This window comes from Hyaena hyaena, unplaced genomic scaffold (genome assembly GCF_003009895.1).
Source record: "Hyaena hyaena isolate Hyena2069 unplaced genomic scaffold, ASM300989v1 scaffold_568, whole genome shotgun sequence".
In the NCBI taxonomy this organism is placed as follows: Eukaryota; Metazoa; Chordata; class Mammalia; order Carnivora; family Hyaenidae; genus Hyaena; species Hyaena hyaena.
The window spans coordinates 431,837-449,627 of NW_024081199.1; the positions used below are offsets into that span (position 1 = coordinate 431,837).

The window sequence follows — 17,791 nt, forward strand, 5'->3', positions numbered from 1 at the left end:
TAGCTATTTTCTATATATCCTTCCAGATACTTTATATCCGTTTAAACTCGAAAAAAAATTTTTTTAATGTTTCTTTTTGAGAGAAAGAGAGACAGACAGAGTGTGAAAGGTGGAAAGGCAGAGAGAGAGAGAGACACACACACACACAGAATCTGAAGCAGCTCCAGGCTCTGAGTTGTCAGCACGGAGCCCAATGTGGGGCTCAAACCTACGAACTGTGAGATCACGACTGAGCCACCCAGGCGCCCCTAAACTTTTTTAAAACCATAAATGACATCACACTTTACGTCTTTTCATGTTAATGAATATAAATCTACCTTTTCTTTAAAAAAAAAAGGGGGGCTTGGCTATCTTTGTTTTCGTTTTCTTTTACCTGAAGTATTTTAAAGTAAATTGCAATCGTCATGCCAGTTTGCCTCTAAATACTTCTATAAATGGCTCTTAAAAAATGAGAATGTTTCTTACATAACACTGTCATCTCACCTAACCAAGTTAATACTTCCTAATAACCCTAATGATGTGTCCACTCCACATTCAGATTACTTTAGTTATCCTCAAAAGTATTTTATAATTTAGTTTATTCAGAACTGGTTCCATTTATAATTATCCTTTTCAGCAGCTGCACAGAAAGTTATCTGGCTAAACTAAATTAATTTAACCAGCCCCCTATAAATGGACACGTAAGGTGTTTGCAGTTTTTACCTGTTGTAAACAATGCTAAAAATAATGTTTTTGAACGTGCCTCTTTGCTTTCTTATCTGATTATTTCATTAAGATTAATTTCTAGAAATGGAGTAGTAGGGTCAGGTGGTATGCATGTGTAAATCTCTGATACATTTTGCCAGATTGCTTTCTGGATATGTGTGATAAGGATATAACCCTTGTCAGTTGTATATTGAGAGAGAGCCCCTTTCCTCCCATTCTTGCCAGCATCAAGTAGTATCACAAAATATGTTGTTTTAAGGCATAGATTCTGTGTGTGTGTGTGTGTGTGTGTGTGTGTGTGTGTGTGTGTGTGTGTGTGTTTAATTTAAGTGAGGCCAAACATCTTTTCTGATTTGTTTAGCCACTTGAATTTTGGACACTGTTAATCCATTTTTTAACATTATCTTTTTCAGATTAAGCAAATATATCTTTATTTTGCCTATTCAACCTACCTTATATCCATATGATTTGGGCTTCATTTATTTTTCCCACTTTATTTTTTCCAGTGTAGGAACCAAATTTGGACATAACATTTTAACAGAGCCTCGCTAGTATTTTGTTTTGTGTTTTGTTTTTATCATGTAGTGGTATTGGGGAGGGCAGTTTTATCATTTCTTATAATTGAAAATTGCATTATACTTTTGTTTTCCAGATAGTTTTGACACATAACCATTTAAGGATACATTGATCTAGAAAATGAAAAATATGTAGTTCTTTCTAAAGCTTGTAGTGGTGTTTCATGTTCTTCACCAGTGTGATGACAGTGTAATAGTACCCACCTCAAAGGGTTATTGTGAGGGTTGAAATGAGATATGTAATGCTAGGCAGGGAAGTGCCTCAGCTAGTGCCCGCCACTTTGTGGGTTCTTCGTGTTGTGAACTGTTAATAGTGATAGTACCATCTTTTCTTAGGCTGGAGCTTTATGGCCAAGTATTTGTTTCTTTCTTCTTAAAAGGTTATGTAAATGAATATCAATACTATACTTGTGGTTCCCTCTTTGAAGACTTGAAATGCACATCTAAAAGCATGCCAAGAAAGTTATTAGGATGCCATTTTTACTCAGTCATTCAACAACCTGCAGCCTGCCATTTGCTAACACCAGCCATGCCAGGGTGAATTGTTCACAATCCTTGCCTCAATGAGCTCATGGTAGGGTGTGGACCTGTCTTTTTAAAAGTTTATTTATTTACTTTCGAGAAAGAGAACACAAGCAGGGGAATGGCAGAGAGAGAGAGAGAGAGAGAGAGAGAGGTAAACACAGAATCTGAAGCAGGCTCCAGGCTCTGAGCCCGACACATGACCTGCGCTGAAGTTGGACACATAACTGATTGAGCCACCCAGGCACTTCTGGATAAACCATGTTTAAGGCATGAATATTTAAGTGTTTTTACGTGAAAGCAACCTCTCAAAGTGTTCCATTTCGGGTTGGCAAATGAATAATGCTTAGGCTTCCTAGTATTAAAAGAAACACAAATAAAAGCAATCTTTTATTTTCTGAGCCTCATTTTAACCATTCAAGTGGTGATTACTGTGTCTTCATGTGAATGCATTGTAACATATGTTGAGTTATTAAATCTGACAAGGTGGTCTTGAGACTTGGTGGTAGCCTGTACATCTTCTAGTTACAGGAAGAAGTTCAGTTTGGTTACTGTGCATTTGTTAACACAAGTCAGTTTGTTGAGAATACATGCTTGTTGAAGTTAGCAAATACGTTGGCTTGTCAGCCCTTAGATGTGGAAGCGATAGTGTAATTGGAAGTTCTGCCATGTAACTTAGGTGTCATTTCTGAGGCAAACATATTTGTAGAATCCTTCTCATGGCCCAGGAGATGTGTTGGATGCCAGAGTGACAGGTTGAGGTCCGTGCTCTCAAGCAGCTTACACTGTAGTAAAATCAGACTCCATACAATATAGCATGTGCTGTAGCAGTGGTGTGACTGATACTGAGAGAGGAGCGATCTGCTCAGCCTGGGAACCCCCATTTTCAGACCCATACTACAGAGAGAATTTGGACATTTAGGTGAGGAGTAGTTTCACTGCCTAAGAGGCTGGTTGTTTAAAGGCTTTTTAATAAGAAAGGATCAGAGTATTTTATATGAAAGAGACAGGGCTACCTGGATTGTGGTTCTAATTTTATTTTTAATAAGTTTTCTTACTTCAAAGTTTACTTTAAATTTTAATAATATTTTAAATTATAAAAGTAATATATGCTTATAAAATATTCAAACAGTTAAAAAATGTACCCAATAAGAATGAAAGTATCCCTTCTCTCCCTGGGTAACTCTTGTTAGACAGTTTAAACAATTACTTGTATATCAGCTTGGGTTTTAAGTACCTTGTATTTTGAGCATTTATTCTTTTGTTTAAAGGGGAAAGATGAATTTCCCTTTTTAGGGAAGTACTGCGGAGCAGTGGTGGTTGTCTGGGGCCTGTTGAGTGGAAGGTAACTGTAGTGGATTTCGGGAAGTACATTGATCAGTTAGATTGCTGTGTCCTATAGGGCTTTTTAAGGATTTATTGACACACTTCATCAAGGTATTTGAGAGAGTATTCAGGGAAACCTAAGAAATTCTGCAGTTCTTTTCCCTTCCTTATAAATTCATGCCTGGTCAGAAATTACTGCTTGAGTGGGATGTCCCTCCACAGAACTCAAATGCACACTATCTATCATGTTATTTAGTGTGGCAGTAATGTAAAATGTTAAGGTTTTTTTTTTTTTTTTTTTTTTTTTGCTTTTTGCTTCTTTTGTGAGGGGGCTTACCCAATGTATTTTATCATACTTCTCTTCCTCTCTCCCTTATTTTAACTTCCACTTACTCCCCCAATTCCCCACATCATTCTCTTAAGAGAAAAAAATAAGTTTTGTCCACTGAGTCCTCTTTCTTACTTGATTTAATATGTCTTGGGTTGAATGTTTCTCACAAAAACACTTTGCATTCAGAATTAGCCTATCAAACCATTTCCTCCATAGACTCCTCCATAGACTGCATGCCTTCCACTGTGGTGCCCCCTGAGGTATGAAAACCCAGGGCTGCCTTTGGCTTAGCCATCATGATTTTAGAATATAAGTCCCCATGCTCTGCTTTGAAAAGTTATCCTGGTGGTTATTTTGGACCATTAAAAAAGATTCAATTTTTGGTCCACAGAACCAACCAACCAACCAACACAGAGACAGAACTCCTTATACTATTCCATTAAAAACCAGAGCCCTCATGACGACACATCCACTTACCCAAGTCTGGGAGTACATATATGCACATGTCTGCACGTGTGTATTCATACGTGAATATATCAGAATTCTAGTTGGATGCACATTGGAGATGATAGCAACTCATCCATTATGGTTGGTGTGCGGGAATTTGTAACCTGCAGTACTCTTTCTTCCTGGTGACGCCATTCTGCTTGGGGAATATAGAACAAGCCCAAACAGTAATACTGACAGAGTTCGGAATTATGATACAGTGGAGGCTTCACGTAATTCTTTGTTGAAGAAGTTAGGGCCTAAATGTTAAGGCTTATTGTTATTCTGAGTTGATAATCTCTGCCTTGCTTTAATAATTTTTCCTCATGCCTGGGTAGCCCGCGAGTTGCACAATAATCACTCACACAGCTTTGTAATCAATGCCCAAAGTAATAGGATTCCTCTGGCCACCGGCAATTAATAAATTTGTGTCTTTTTTAAAACACTAGCAAGTCGGGCCTGAAATACGACTGACTGGCTCTCCTCATTTGCATATTTATTGCAGTGGAAAAATTCTTACCAGATGATTGATGCCGAGCCTGCCTCTTGAATTCCAAGCAGCACATTATTATGAAATGAAAAATGCCGGCCATACAGTTGATTAAAGTTGAAGACAGTGGAATCGGTGTTTTTTAAGATTGTGGGAGAATTAAAGGCATATTTTAATAGATGTTGACAAGAAGTGAACTAACAAAAGCAAAGCAAAGGATTTGCTTGAAAAGATTTAATCAAACGTCTTTCTTGGGGGATTAATTGCCGGGGATGACTAGTGCAAGTGGCAGGCTTGTGTGGATTTGAATGAAAAGTATTGTTCTCAGGCCAATATATCGTGTGTCATTTTGACCTATAGTTTAGCTCTGGTTCTAGAGTTACTTTTGAAGGAGAAAAAAGTGCTCTCGTAATCTGTACATTCTAGTTCATAGTATTTATCTGGGGTAATAGGAATGTGGGAGTTTTGTATACTTGTACATAAATAATTGTATGTTTTCATGTTTATCTTAAAAATAACTGTCTAGATATTTAAAAACTGATAAAGTAAGCTTTACTTTAGTTATAAATTCACTGTCTCCATTCCCCCTCCAATCTCCTTGCCAGAAGTTGTACTTATTGGTTTATAATTTAATTAATGAGCTGTGTGCCTGTGTCCAAACTTATTCTCTGCCTACAGTTTTGTTTATGTTGAACAGCCAAGATGAATCAGGGAAAAAAATAAGGCTGTTAGGTGAAAATGGTTTTTAGATTGGTGACATTTTATATATAGAATGCTTGCATATGGGTAGCATGTAAATGAATACTTAAGGCAGGAATCTGTGAATACCAGTTCAGTCCTAGCACTGTTGATCAGCATAAGTGGAACTTAGGATTTTTACCATGTGAAAGATGATTTTTTAAATAGTCATACACTTTTTATATTCACAGCATTTAAAAATGTATAAAATGTCTTAATATGTAAAAAACATGTTTCTTATTTTTCACCTAAATTCTGTGAGATAAACAGGCAAAGGATTATCTACATTTTACAGATGAGAAAATTGAGACTTACAGATTAAATCGTTCCAGTATAAAATGACTAGTTAGTAATCGTGTCAGTTAGCATACAGGGCTCCTGACCCTTAGTAAAGTACTCTTTCCATTGATTCTCTACTTGGAAAATCATTCCTAAAGCCTGGTGCCCAGATGCTGAGGTTGTATCTTGATAATATGGTGAGGCATATGTCCTTCTTAATCTCCTCTTAAGGGAAAGGCCTCTGGAAGTGGACCATGTAAGACAAAATAAACATATATATCCTTGACAGTCTCCATTTGTTTTGTGGCCGTATGCCAAAAGGAAGAGAGAAGAAAGTACATGCCCCTCTGCTGCTTTTTTAACTGCTAACTCTGACAGTAATCAGGAGAAAAATTAAAGGTAAATTGGAAACCATTGGTTCCATTCTCTTTATTTTTCATGAGGTTGAACAAATAGAATTTAGTCCTATTTGAATGACAAAAAGAGGTCAGGGCTTGGCTTAGTTTGTTTTTTAGGCTGAGAAGAATCACCATTGGATTTGAATCTCCAGGAAAGTCTTTCCTCACTCACTCTTGTCAACTGTGGCTTTGAGGAGGCCTGCACATCCCAGAAAGGATTGTTCATTTTACACAAATCTTACCAGAAGGAAATGTAACCCTTATGTTGCAAAGAAATGAGAATTGGGTTCTTTTCTTTGCTTCCATATCCCTTTACAGGAAGCTGTCCATGTGTTGGCCACTGGTGACTTTACTTTGATAAACATTTTTTTTTTAATTTCTTCTTCTTCGTGTGTGTGTGTGTGTGTGTGTGTGTGTGTGTGGTTAGAAGCACAGAATTGCAGATTTCATCTCTTGTAGGCCTCTTGACACTTTGATGCATGGTGGTGCTATCCCTGAATGGAGCTTAAATACTTCAGGGCTACTTTCTGACTGGATGAAGGGGTGTATAAAATGAGAACATATGAGAGAGTATTAACAGAAAGGCACACTTTGATTTACTGATATTGGCTCTCTGCTTTCTTGTTGGATTGATAGGCTGTCTAATATATCTGCAATGGATTTTTTAAAACTGACTTGAACAAAATAAAAAGGCTTGTATAGCTACTTGAAAGTGGCCCTTAAAAGTAGTAGTCTTTTCGTTGGATGTTTTCACACTTCTTGGTTATGCTACATGTTAGAGTCAAATTATGACTTGCTTTTGGGGGCACGTAGCTATAAACATTACAGGTTGCTTTGCAGCTTCTTCCCCTGCATGGTTCTTGATTTCATATTTTAGATCATGGACACATGGTACCTCGAGGAAGTCGGAGACAGACACTTGGCTTTTCTTGTTCTTTTAAATTTTTTATTGTGGTAAAAAACATGTAACCTAAAATTTACCTAACATAAAATTTACCCTGATAAAATTTATTTTTAATTTTAATTCCAATATAGTTAACATACAGTGTTAGTTTCAGGTGTACAGTATAGTGATCAGCAATTTATCCTTACTGTTCCTAAGTGTACAGTTCAGTAGTGTTAAGTACATTCACATTGTTGTGTCACCAATCTCCAGAACTTTGTCATCTCACAAAACTAAAACTCTATACCCATTAAAGTTTCCATTCCCCTCTCCCCCAACCCCTGGTAACTCCCATTCTACTTTCTGTCTCTATGGGTTTGACTACTCTAGGTACATGATATAAGTGGAATGATATAGTACTTGTCTGGCTTATTTCACTCAGCATAATGTTCTCAGGGTTCATCCATGTGTTGTAGCAAGTGTCAGAATTTCCTTCTTTTTAAGGACTGAATAATATTTCATTGTTTTTCCTGTTCTTTTTTTTTTTTTTATCTAGGCTCAAGATTGAAAGATTATAGATGATTTTTTTCTATAGAGATGAACTGGGATGATAGAATTATTTATTATGCTCTAGTCTTGGGATCACTTGAAAGTGTTTTCTTTCTCAGTTATGGTAAAATATATATGACATAAAATTTACCAGTTTAACCATTTATAAATGTATGGTTCAGTATCATTAAGTCCATTCAAATGGTTGTCCTAGATCACCACCATCCATCTCCAGAACTTTCTCATCTCAATTGGAAACTCTATCTATTCCCCTCTCCCCTGCATCCCTGGCATCCAGCATTCAGTTTTCTGCTCCTGTAAATTTGATTATTCTAGGTCCCTCATGTAAGTGGCATCACACAGTACTTGTGCTTTTGCAACTGGCTTATTTTACTTAGCATAAGATTTTGAGGTTGGGTTTTTGGGAGTTTTAAAAACTACTTTGCAAATGTGAAATTGGTTTGTGGTTTCACTTTGGAAAATATGGGCTCTGTCTCAAGATGTAGCCTTTTCTAGAAAAGATGTTAAAAACTGTGATTAACACTAACTGAAGTTTGTGTGGGCTAAAGTCCCTATGGAATACAAAATAAAAATGAATGTAGGGGTTGCTAAATGAAAGTAGGGATTCTTATGAGAAGGTTACAGTTATTTAAGGGGAAGAGGGAAGGAGTGGTAGAAGCATGGCCAGAGATGAATGGACAGCTATTAGTAATGATAAGAATGGAAAATCACACTGTTTTGCAATGAATTAAATCTATAGAATAAGGGCACCAAAATGTCAGCGATCCCTATGAAAACACATTAAACAGAAGAGATAATCAGACAAGGGAGAAGTATTAGGTAGGAAGAGAAAAGTTCTGTTTCTGACGTGGTGTATTTGGAGGACTAATGGAGCATCCATGCGAAGATTTTCTTACAGTTGCTGGAAGTGTGGAAGCTCGATAATAGGAGAGACGTCTGAGTGCTATCAATGCATAAATAGTGATTATCAGTGTCTAGTTAGCCCCTTTAGTAGGATTAGGCTGATAAAAAAGGTAAGACTTCAGTTCTCAGAGGGCCAGTTTTTATTCTGAAACTTCTTAGCTGTAGACTGTATACTTAATTCTGACCAGCTTTATTACAAATGCATCTTGTTGGCTACGAGAAGAACCAGGTAAGAACATGTTTTCCATGTACAGATTTTTAATACACAATTCAGTACTGCAAACACTAAGTCATTAGCTTGGGTTTTCATACATGAACAAGAACTTTTCACAAGAATATGTGTGGAGAGATTGAATGAATGATAACGGCAGCTCAGACCATAGACAAATGAGATCTCCTGAGGGAAGGTGGTGGTGGCAGCGGCAGTGGTGGTGGCGGCAATAGCGATCCCAGGACAAAGTTGTGCTGTTTAAAAGAGGAGGAATTGCTTAAGGAGTTGATTGATAGAGGGATAATCCATGAGGTCGGTGGGTTACCTGTAGAAACTAACACCATAGGGGAAAACGATTGGTTATGATGACAGACAGGGAAGGAGTTTGTCAATCTGACTAAATTTAAGAACTCACAATTTATTGCAGACCTTTCCCCACACAACTTATGTATGTTACCTTGCTTGTTCCTCACAACAAGCCTGTAAGTTAGGCATTGTTATTATCTCCTCTCAGGAATTCGGTATTTCAGAGAATTCTTCGTCTATGAGTACCCTGTGCCTGCCCCCTACCCTGGTCAGGACTGCTCAGGAGTCATGAGTTATAGGTATTGCCTACTTTGGAGAATTGTAGATAATAAATTATTCCTTCTCTGTGCTTTATTTCTCAGGTCACAAGGCCCTGAAAGCATTGTTGAGGTCATTGGTAGACCTTCAGGAAGAGTTACTTTTCCAGTACCCAGACACTAGATATCTAGTAGATGGGACAAAGGCCAAAGCAGAAAGGTAAGGAAGGATTGGAGCTATGGAGTTGCATATTTTAATCTGAATAGTTTCCCATCACTTATGAAAAAGCCAAATTGTCTGCAGACAGATGTCAGACTTAGTGAAACAGAAAGCGCCTCTTATATTTAACTGGTGGATATAAATTTGGAATTTATAGGATTATAAATAATCCTATGTTATCATAATATATTAATATATAATTATTATAATATAATAATATATAAAATAAATATAATATGTTATATATACTAAAATAATAATTAATATATTATTGTTATGCAGGATAGCATATAAATTTGGAATAAGATTTTTCATTTTTATATTTACTTGGACCTGCTCCCCTTTGTGGGCTTCTGCAAAAGGTTTGCCTTCTCTTTAGATCTGTTGAAATTGGGAGATGAAAGCACATTGTTAATATTAATTCTTAACTAATGTTTATGAAGCCCTTTGTGCCAATACCATGGAATTGCTGGTCACAACCATCTCCTTTTTGGTGAGGGAAGAAGCAGCAGTTATTTTGAAGGGTAGACATTTTTCAGAAAAGAGCAGAATAAACCTGTTTTCTGAAATGGTCACATTGGAGGAAAGATTTCCCCACACCCCCCTCTACCGCCCATTGTTTGAACTTGCTGTATATGGTAACTGCTTGCTTTTTTTCCCCTTGGGCTTATCCTTTGCTCCGTTCTTTTCTACAGGGTTAGTTGCAGGGACAATAAGTAAGCTCACATTTATTGAGCACCTACTGTGTTTTGGGGTTGGAGGTCCAGTGAGTGCAATTGGCTTGATAGGTGGAATTACTTTCTCTTGGCAGGCGTATGCACTTCAATGTATTTTCCATTCTCCTGCCTACTCCTTTGAGTTTTCTTCACATTTGGCTCTCTTCCTGTGATTCAACTACTGTTATTCAGCTTTCCTGAACAATTGGTTAGAGGGAGACACATGTCCCTTATTGATTTGGGGATTAAGGTCATAAAAGTATGATTATGTGTTTAATTTTTAAAGTCCATCTTATAACAGTAGAGGCCTGGTTCATATGCATTTCTAATAATGTTTTTACAACTTCATTTATTTTTATGGTTTGCTTACCTTTAGAAAAATATTTCTAAGCTAGTAGCTCTTATATTTGAAAAGTTAACATGAGTTTTTGATTGACCTCATGAATATTCTTTTCAAATAGAAAAAGCCATGCTCACATCTATGATGTTATTGCAAATATAGACAGAATAGGAAAGGCCTAAATATTCTTGACTTCATGTGAGCTTATGTATTTATTTGGGTAATGTTGGTTTACATTGGACTCAATGTTCTTATTGGTTTTCCAGTGAGGAAGAGATTTCCAGTGAAGATGAAGAGCTAGTAGAAGAGAAGAAGCAGCAGAGAAAGCCCCCACCAAAGAGGAAGCTAGAAATGGAGGACTATCCCAGCTTCATGGCAAAGCGTTTTGCCGACTTCACAGTCTACAGGAACCGCACACTTCAGAAGTGGCATGATAAAACCAAGCTGGCTTCTGGAAAACTGGGGAAGGTAAGTGTGTGTGTGTGTGTGTGTGTGTGTGTGTGTGTGTAAGAGGTTGTAGCAACCTGAAGCAGTTTTAAGAAATTGGAACTACAGCTCATTTATCTTATATTTATATAGCTCATTATAATGTCATGATGTAATAGTAATCAGTCATTACTGTAGAAAAATTTACTTAACTCCCACCATTGGGGTTTATATTATTCAGACCTGGGATTTTAGCTTTTTAGAAAGAATATTTTATTCTATAAATTATGGCCTTGTAAGTGGTCAAATATTTGGGAATACAAAATACTTAAAGATTTTTAAACAGTTGTGAAAGGTGCAGAAGTTAATCTCTGGGTATAGGAAAGTAATACAGCCTGCTTAAGACTAATTTTTTTTTCCCTGAGAACAGTTACAGCCATTCACAGACTTGGTCTCTAACACAAAGTCCCTCCTGAAGGGAGGATTGTCTGCTTCTCTGCTGACACAGAAAGATAGAGAAACCAATGTAGCTGCCTTCAGCACAGACTTTCTGCATTATCTGACACTGGTTAATGTTGTTGCAGGGTTTTGGTGCCTTTGAACGCTCAATCTTGACTCAGATCGATCATATTCTGATGGACAAAGAAAGATTACTTCGAAGGACACAGACCAAGCGCTCCATCTACCGAGTTCTTGGCAAACCTGAACCAGCAGTACAGCCTGTCCCGGAGAGTTTGCCAGGGCAGCCGGTAAGAGCTCTGTGATGGTGGGTGATTGCAGCGAGCAGTTTCTGTGAGGCTAATTAGCTGAAAAATCTGATCACCTGCTTGTAGATACCATTCTTGGTATAAGCAGTTAGTGAAAGAAAGGGAAAAAGCACTACTTTACTAGATTGTTGAAAAAGTAAGAGTATATGGGAGGATAAATTTCTTTTAAAATGGCGCTATTGTTAACTTGTGTTAACAAGTCTATAACAAGTTAATAGTCTCTTATTTTTGAGTTTGATAGGAGTCTGGTAATGGAAGCATTCATAATCTAGTTTTTATAATTCAGTTTTAAAGCTGCTTCTTTGGAAATGTCAGTATTGAAGCAAGTGTGTACTTTAGGCTTTATATTAGACATGCAGATACTACAGATACATGCAGATACTACAGAAAAGGATCCAAAATTAGAACAAATTCTTTTGTTTAAAGGAAACTCTTATTTATTGAAATATATACTTAGTGGTCTTCTTTTTAATTCAAAAGAATTTAAAATGAAAAGTAAAATTCCACTTCTTAGATTGAACTTATGTTCACAGTGGTAACAAGCTTTTAGGAATTTTCTATTCACATAACTATATATGCACATATACCTGTATAAAAATACGATTATATATTTTTAATTGAATGGATATATGTGTTTATAAATATATAAAATATTATAAACTATATGTAAAATCTTAACAATTTTTAAATTTAATTTTTCCTAGACGCTTTTCCAAATCATTATATAGAGATCAATCTCATTTTTCCTAATAGCTGTTGAGTATTCTCTCTTGTGTGTGTACTATAATTTATTTAAACAGTGGGTATTTTTCTTGTCTCCAGCTTTAGAAACAGTGCTATTAGAAACATTCATGAGCATTTATAATATGTGTATTTGTGTGATCGTATGGGTAGAGTACTCAAACTGGAAATGTCAAATCAAAAAGAATACACAGTTTTTTAAGTTTATTTAGGGAGAGAAAGCATGAGTCGGGGAGGGGCAGAGAGAGAATCCCAAGCAGGCTCCACACTGTCAGCACAGAGCCCAGTGTGGGGCTGGAACCCACGAACCGCAAGATTATGACCTGAGCTGAAGTTGTATGCTTAATCGACTGAGCCACCCAGGTGCCCCCACATTTTAAATTCTGATATCACTGATTGCATCCAGAAAGGTTGCATTAATTTCCATTTCCACCAGCTGGGTGTTCTTATACTGATTGTTGCCTGTTTTAGAGGTGAAAAATGTGGTGTCTTCTTATTTTAATTTTCATGTATTTAATTAGAATGAGGTTAAAGCTTTTTATATGATTATTGACAGTTTATAGTTCTTTTTCTGTCTACCTATTAACATTTTTGTCTACCTTTTTTATTGGAATGTTTTTGTTCTTTAATTTTAAGAGCTCTTTATATCTTTTTTTTTTAAGGGATTTGTTGTCCCATGTATTTTTTTTTAACTTTGTTTATTTTGGGAGAGAGACAGAGTACAAGCAGGGAAGGGGCAGAGAGAGTGAGGGAGACACAGAATCCGAAGCAGGCTGCAAGCTCCAAGTTGTCAGCACAGAGCCTGATGTGGGGCTCAAACTCACAAACCATGAGATCATAACCTGAACCAAAGTTGGTCACTTAACCGACTGACCCACCCAGGTGACCCAAGAACTCTTTATATCTTAAGGAAAAGTGCTTTGATTGTTACACACATTATTTTTAGTAGCTACATTACTTCGACCCCTCCAACTCCTTTGGATTCACTCCTTTCTTTTTTCTCCCTGATATAGGAGATCCTTCCTCAAGCCCCTGCCAATGCCCACCTGAAGGACTTGGATGAAGAAATCTTTGATGACGATGATTTTTACCACCAGGTATGATTTTCACATGCTTTTCTTTTGTTACAGATCAGGTTTTAGCATTTTAAAGCAGCTCATAGAATTCTCTGGCCTACTTTGGAAGGAGGATAGAGTCAGGGAGTTAGAGGTGCTGTCTTTAGAGTTGACTTACTGTGCAGTTCTGAATCTGTTGTTCCTTTTCTGTCTTGTATTTTTCCTTTTGAAATGAAAACAACTACAAACTACTTTGTTAGTTGCTGCAGAATGTAAATTATCTGTAAAACAGCTGCAGCTTCTTCGAGTCAGGTGGTTTATTCTTAGCCATTTTTGAGAATGTTAATATAATAGATATAACTAACTTTTATATATATATAACTTAACTTTTTGTTAGTTATTTGATTTCTTGTCTTATTACTATTAGACTGGTATATGGAGCTAAAGGGCTGGGATCCCAGAGTTCTTGAATTGCACTTCTGGTTCTATTACCTGTTAAGTCTCTTGTCTTTTGTTCATGTGTATGGCGGGGGATGGAGGGAGTGGGGGGGTGGTGCCTGTTCAAATCAGAGAAGTATGTATGAGATTGTCTGCTCCCATTGATTATAATTATAGTGTGATATTTTGAAGACAGAATTGGCAGAAGTTGAAATATGGCCCAGCTGTTGATACCTCTTTGCAGATGTCCCTCAGTTCTTTCCCTTGATATTGTCTGCTGGTATGCTGCTCTTTTTAATGATGCTGGTGACTATTAGGGTAGATTAAATATTTGGGCTATTCTAAAGAACTAAAATAATCTCCTATAATCCTGTTTCTCCTGGTAAGTTATAGTTAATGAAATGTGCTTTAGGATGTACCTTTTTAGCTCTGGGAATCAAGCATGCAGTGATACACCAGCTTTTGTTGAGCCATTATTTACGGAGATATTCTTTTTTTCTCTGCTGAATTTCTAGCGTGTTAACTTTTCTCAAGGAATTTCAACTGCTTGTTGAAGGTTCAGCCATGATGTATTATGTATTGGGAATATGAAGGAAAGAATTTGGGAAAATTACACTGTGAGGCCAATAGTACAGGTGATTCTATATAGGGGATACCTCTGAGTCTTTGCCCTGAGATGAGAAAGAGACTCTAATAATCTTTCTATTCACTCTGGAGTGTTCAATGAAATTATTGCCGTAAGTGAGCCTTAAAAGTAATGATGAGAGGGTGTAGGAAAGAGGATTGGTGTGGCCTCAGGTGTTCCTAGTCAGAGGTCTTGATTTTTTTTCCTTTTCTTCTCTTATTATATCCATTTGTCAGAAGAGTAGGGAACTCTATTTTGTTCTAGAGTGTCTATAAGGAAGTACCTGATATGGGATATTAATGCTATATAATTGTGTGAGATCATGGGAGACAATCAAAAATGCTCCAGTCTTCATTAATTGAAGTGTACATTGTTCGATGGAAAGTGCATCATAAATTAAATAGGCTTAATAAAATAAACTGAAATTACTGGGGAGAAAGAAGTTGCTTCCACTGGCAGTCCTTGGTCTGAAAGATTTGGGGCGGGGGGGGGAGGGGGGCTGGAGGTCTGTTTAAAAAGAAATAGCATTACTTGATTGGCCCTTCATCCCAATTAATAATTTTACCTTCGATAAATTCTGATTTCAGAGTTATGAGTAGTCACATCTTAGCTTTTCCCCTTGCTGGTTAATTGGGGTGCTGGGGTTAATCTAAATTAAAACTTAAACTAATAGAGGTCAGCAAGGCAGCTGAAACACCTGAGTGAAACAAATGGGGCTGCCAGGCGCAACTTTATCTTGGCCGTTTCCCAAGAGGGAAGTGGCAGCAAATTGGAGTTGTTTCAGCCTTCTGTAAAGGTGAATGATGGGTGACACTTGTTAATGTACAGCATCTCCGGAAGCATTCCAGATTGCTTTGCTGCTGCACCAACTGCTGCCATCCATGCACAGTCAGTAGAAACTGGACCAGTTGCCAACATCTGGCAGCACAGCAAGGAATGGGTGCAAGTCCTGAAACCCCACAGATTCTAAATATGGTGCTTAGAACTGTGCAGGCTTTAATCACTTACCACTCTTTGGCAGCAGGCTCCGACAGCTTATCCTAGCCTCGTACATCACATCCCGACATCTGCTGAGCCACAAGGCAGCTGCACATTCATTTTCTCTTGCCTTTTCTCTTTGCCTCCTATTCCTCTTCTTCTTCCCACTTTCCCCCCGCCTCCCTTCAGTTTTCCTCTCCCTCCCCAATATACTTCTTGGGAGAGATGATCTGTAAAGATTACTGCTTCATTGTGTGCAAGTAATTGTGATGCCAGGCCCTTGACAGACACAGCACAGCACCTGTTCTGCTGACCTGGTTAATTTCTTCTGTTGAGTGGGATTTGCCCGAGATTGGAGCTGAAGCCAGTTCAATGATAAGGCTAAAGAAAATGGCTGTATGTTTTCTGTCACCTCCCAATTAAATTGGCTTCATAAAGTGCTTTCCTTTATTTGTCAGGGTAGTAAGCCTGAGCTAAGTGTTGCATTCAGAAGTGGCACAATGTATTACAATGGCCCTGTGAGTTTTCATTTGTGTTTTTTTTAATGTGGTCATATGGACGAGCTGGATGGTGAATATAATACACTTCGCCTTTTTTTTTTTTTTTAAACCATACTTGAAGCCAGGCTCTTTGGGTCCGTGTTTTGTAAGGAAGAGATTATAGCCACATTGAATTTTAATGTTTCATTGTAAGGGTTTAAAGGCTTACTTGCTTAATTCAGGCTGTGTAAATGCCCTAACTACTGAGAATGATGTTCAGGGTCAGAATACCCAGCATATATACACACATTCATTCATTCTCTCTCTTCCTTTGTTTCATAATAGGCCTTTAATGACTACAACTTTGAAAATATATCTGTATTATTTAATAAAGGGACATGTGCATGTGTATACATACTCAGAGACACTGAAGAGTATCAGGTATCATAAGTAATCATATAATTTTTGAGCTGAAAGAACTTTACAAGAAACTAGGTCCCTGAGAAGTTAAGGAACTTCCTGGAAGCTGTATAGTAAATGGCAACATGAATACTTGATCTCAAGACTTCTTAGACCAAATCCTGTTCTTTCCGTACCTTCATTTCTTAAATATTTCATTCTTGAGCCATAAAAAGACTTCACTATAGTATTACACCTTTTGGTTTGTAAATAAGCATCATTTTCTTAGAACCAAAAGAAATATTATTTGTGTTAGAAAGTAATTTTTTTCTTCTAAGAAGGCAGATGATTTATTGAACTCCTGTTACTTAACAATTCTAATGAAAAAATTAGCTTTATAGTTGTGTTACTGGTTTGTTTGGAAACTGGAATTGCTGAAAGCTTGAAGTATACCCAGTGGAAAGATTTCGTGAAAGAAACTTCACCTGCTGTAGGCATTGCAGAGTTTCCCTCTCAAGTGGAATTAGTTTGCATGTGGCCTATTTCTTGTCAAAGCTCATCCCTAAAGACAATTTCAGAAAACAGGACGGTTGTAAATGACCACAAAGGATGAGTCATTGAGAAACCTTTTCACTATCTGTTTTTCATTTTCATTATCCTGTTTGCTGAGTTCTAGAAGATATGTTGTTTCTATCACCATGTAAGGTTTTTCTTTTGCTTTTCTTTGCTTTTTCAAACCATCAGTTGATCTTTGACTTGATAAGTCTGCATCCTTAAAGATTTGAGGAAGGGCTAACGTGTACTGAACACTGTTTATGTGCCAGTTCGTTGGCTTAGTAGATAGGTACTTGACATACATCTTTATTTAATCTCCACAAGGTCTCCAGGTTGAGATATGACTTCACTTAGCAATATGCTATATAAAGTGACTGCTTTTATTCTTTTCATATCCCAGACCTCAAACTAGTTTCTTGTCACTTCATGAGGTATTTTGTTCTGAAAGGACTAATTGAGCTTAGATATTGACAAATCGATTCCTGGATTTCTAAGGGTTCATTAGGATTTTGTATGTTGCTTCTAGCTCTGTTTGGGTTTGATCTGGTTTGTCCTGTCACTTTGAATTTAACCAGGAGTGTCTAGAGAAAGGCATAATAGGTTTTGCTCTTTCAATGACCACTTTGATGGGTTAAATTTCTCCTTTCATATGTCATCAGGACATGTCTATAACTGACCTTGCCACATGCTGGACTTCTGTATCCAAGACATTTGATAGTGCTATAAGCAAGTAATTACTAATTCAGTGAACTATTAAAAGTCAATAATGTTAAGAAATAGAGAAGAGGCAAGCTTTCTGACAAAATGGTTTACCTTAATTAAATTGGTGAGTGATTAATATGGACAGTTGATATGGTGGCTTTAATTGCATACATTTAGATCTTAGTGTGAATAAGATATCTCAAGCCATTCCTATGGTTAATGGCAATACAGTATTCTTCCTGTTGGCATGTATCTTTCCAGTGGTTCAGTTGATGGTTAATAATATATTTCAAAGTTTAATTTGAACGTTTTCCTTTTAATTAGTTGTCAAAAAACAGATACCTCTGTTCAGATCAGTATTTCATTTTTA

General features: G+C 37.1%; 1 protein-coding gene across 2 annotated transcripts in view; it reads left to right on the forward strand.

Moving 5' to 3' along the window:
* The window catches only part of AATF (apoptosis antagonizing transcription factor), a 100,864-nt gene that overhangs the window by 26,232 nt on the left and 56,841 nt on the right, over positions 1-17,791 (forward strand). For both annotated transcript variants that reach the window (XM_039256364.1, XM_039256366.1), the window contains exons 5-8: positions 9,086-9,200; positions 10,523-10,724; positions 11,267-11,431; positions 13,204-13,287. In XM_039256364.1, coding sequence (XP_039112295.1) covers positions 9,086-9,200; positions 10,523-10,724; positions 11,267-11,431; positions 13,204-13,287 — 566 coding nt within the window. The remainder of the gene's footprint in view (positions 1-9,085; positions 9,201-10,522; positions 10,725-11,266; positions 11,432-13,203; positions 13,288-17,791) is intronic.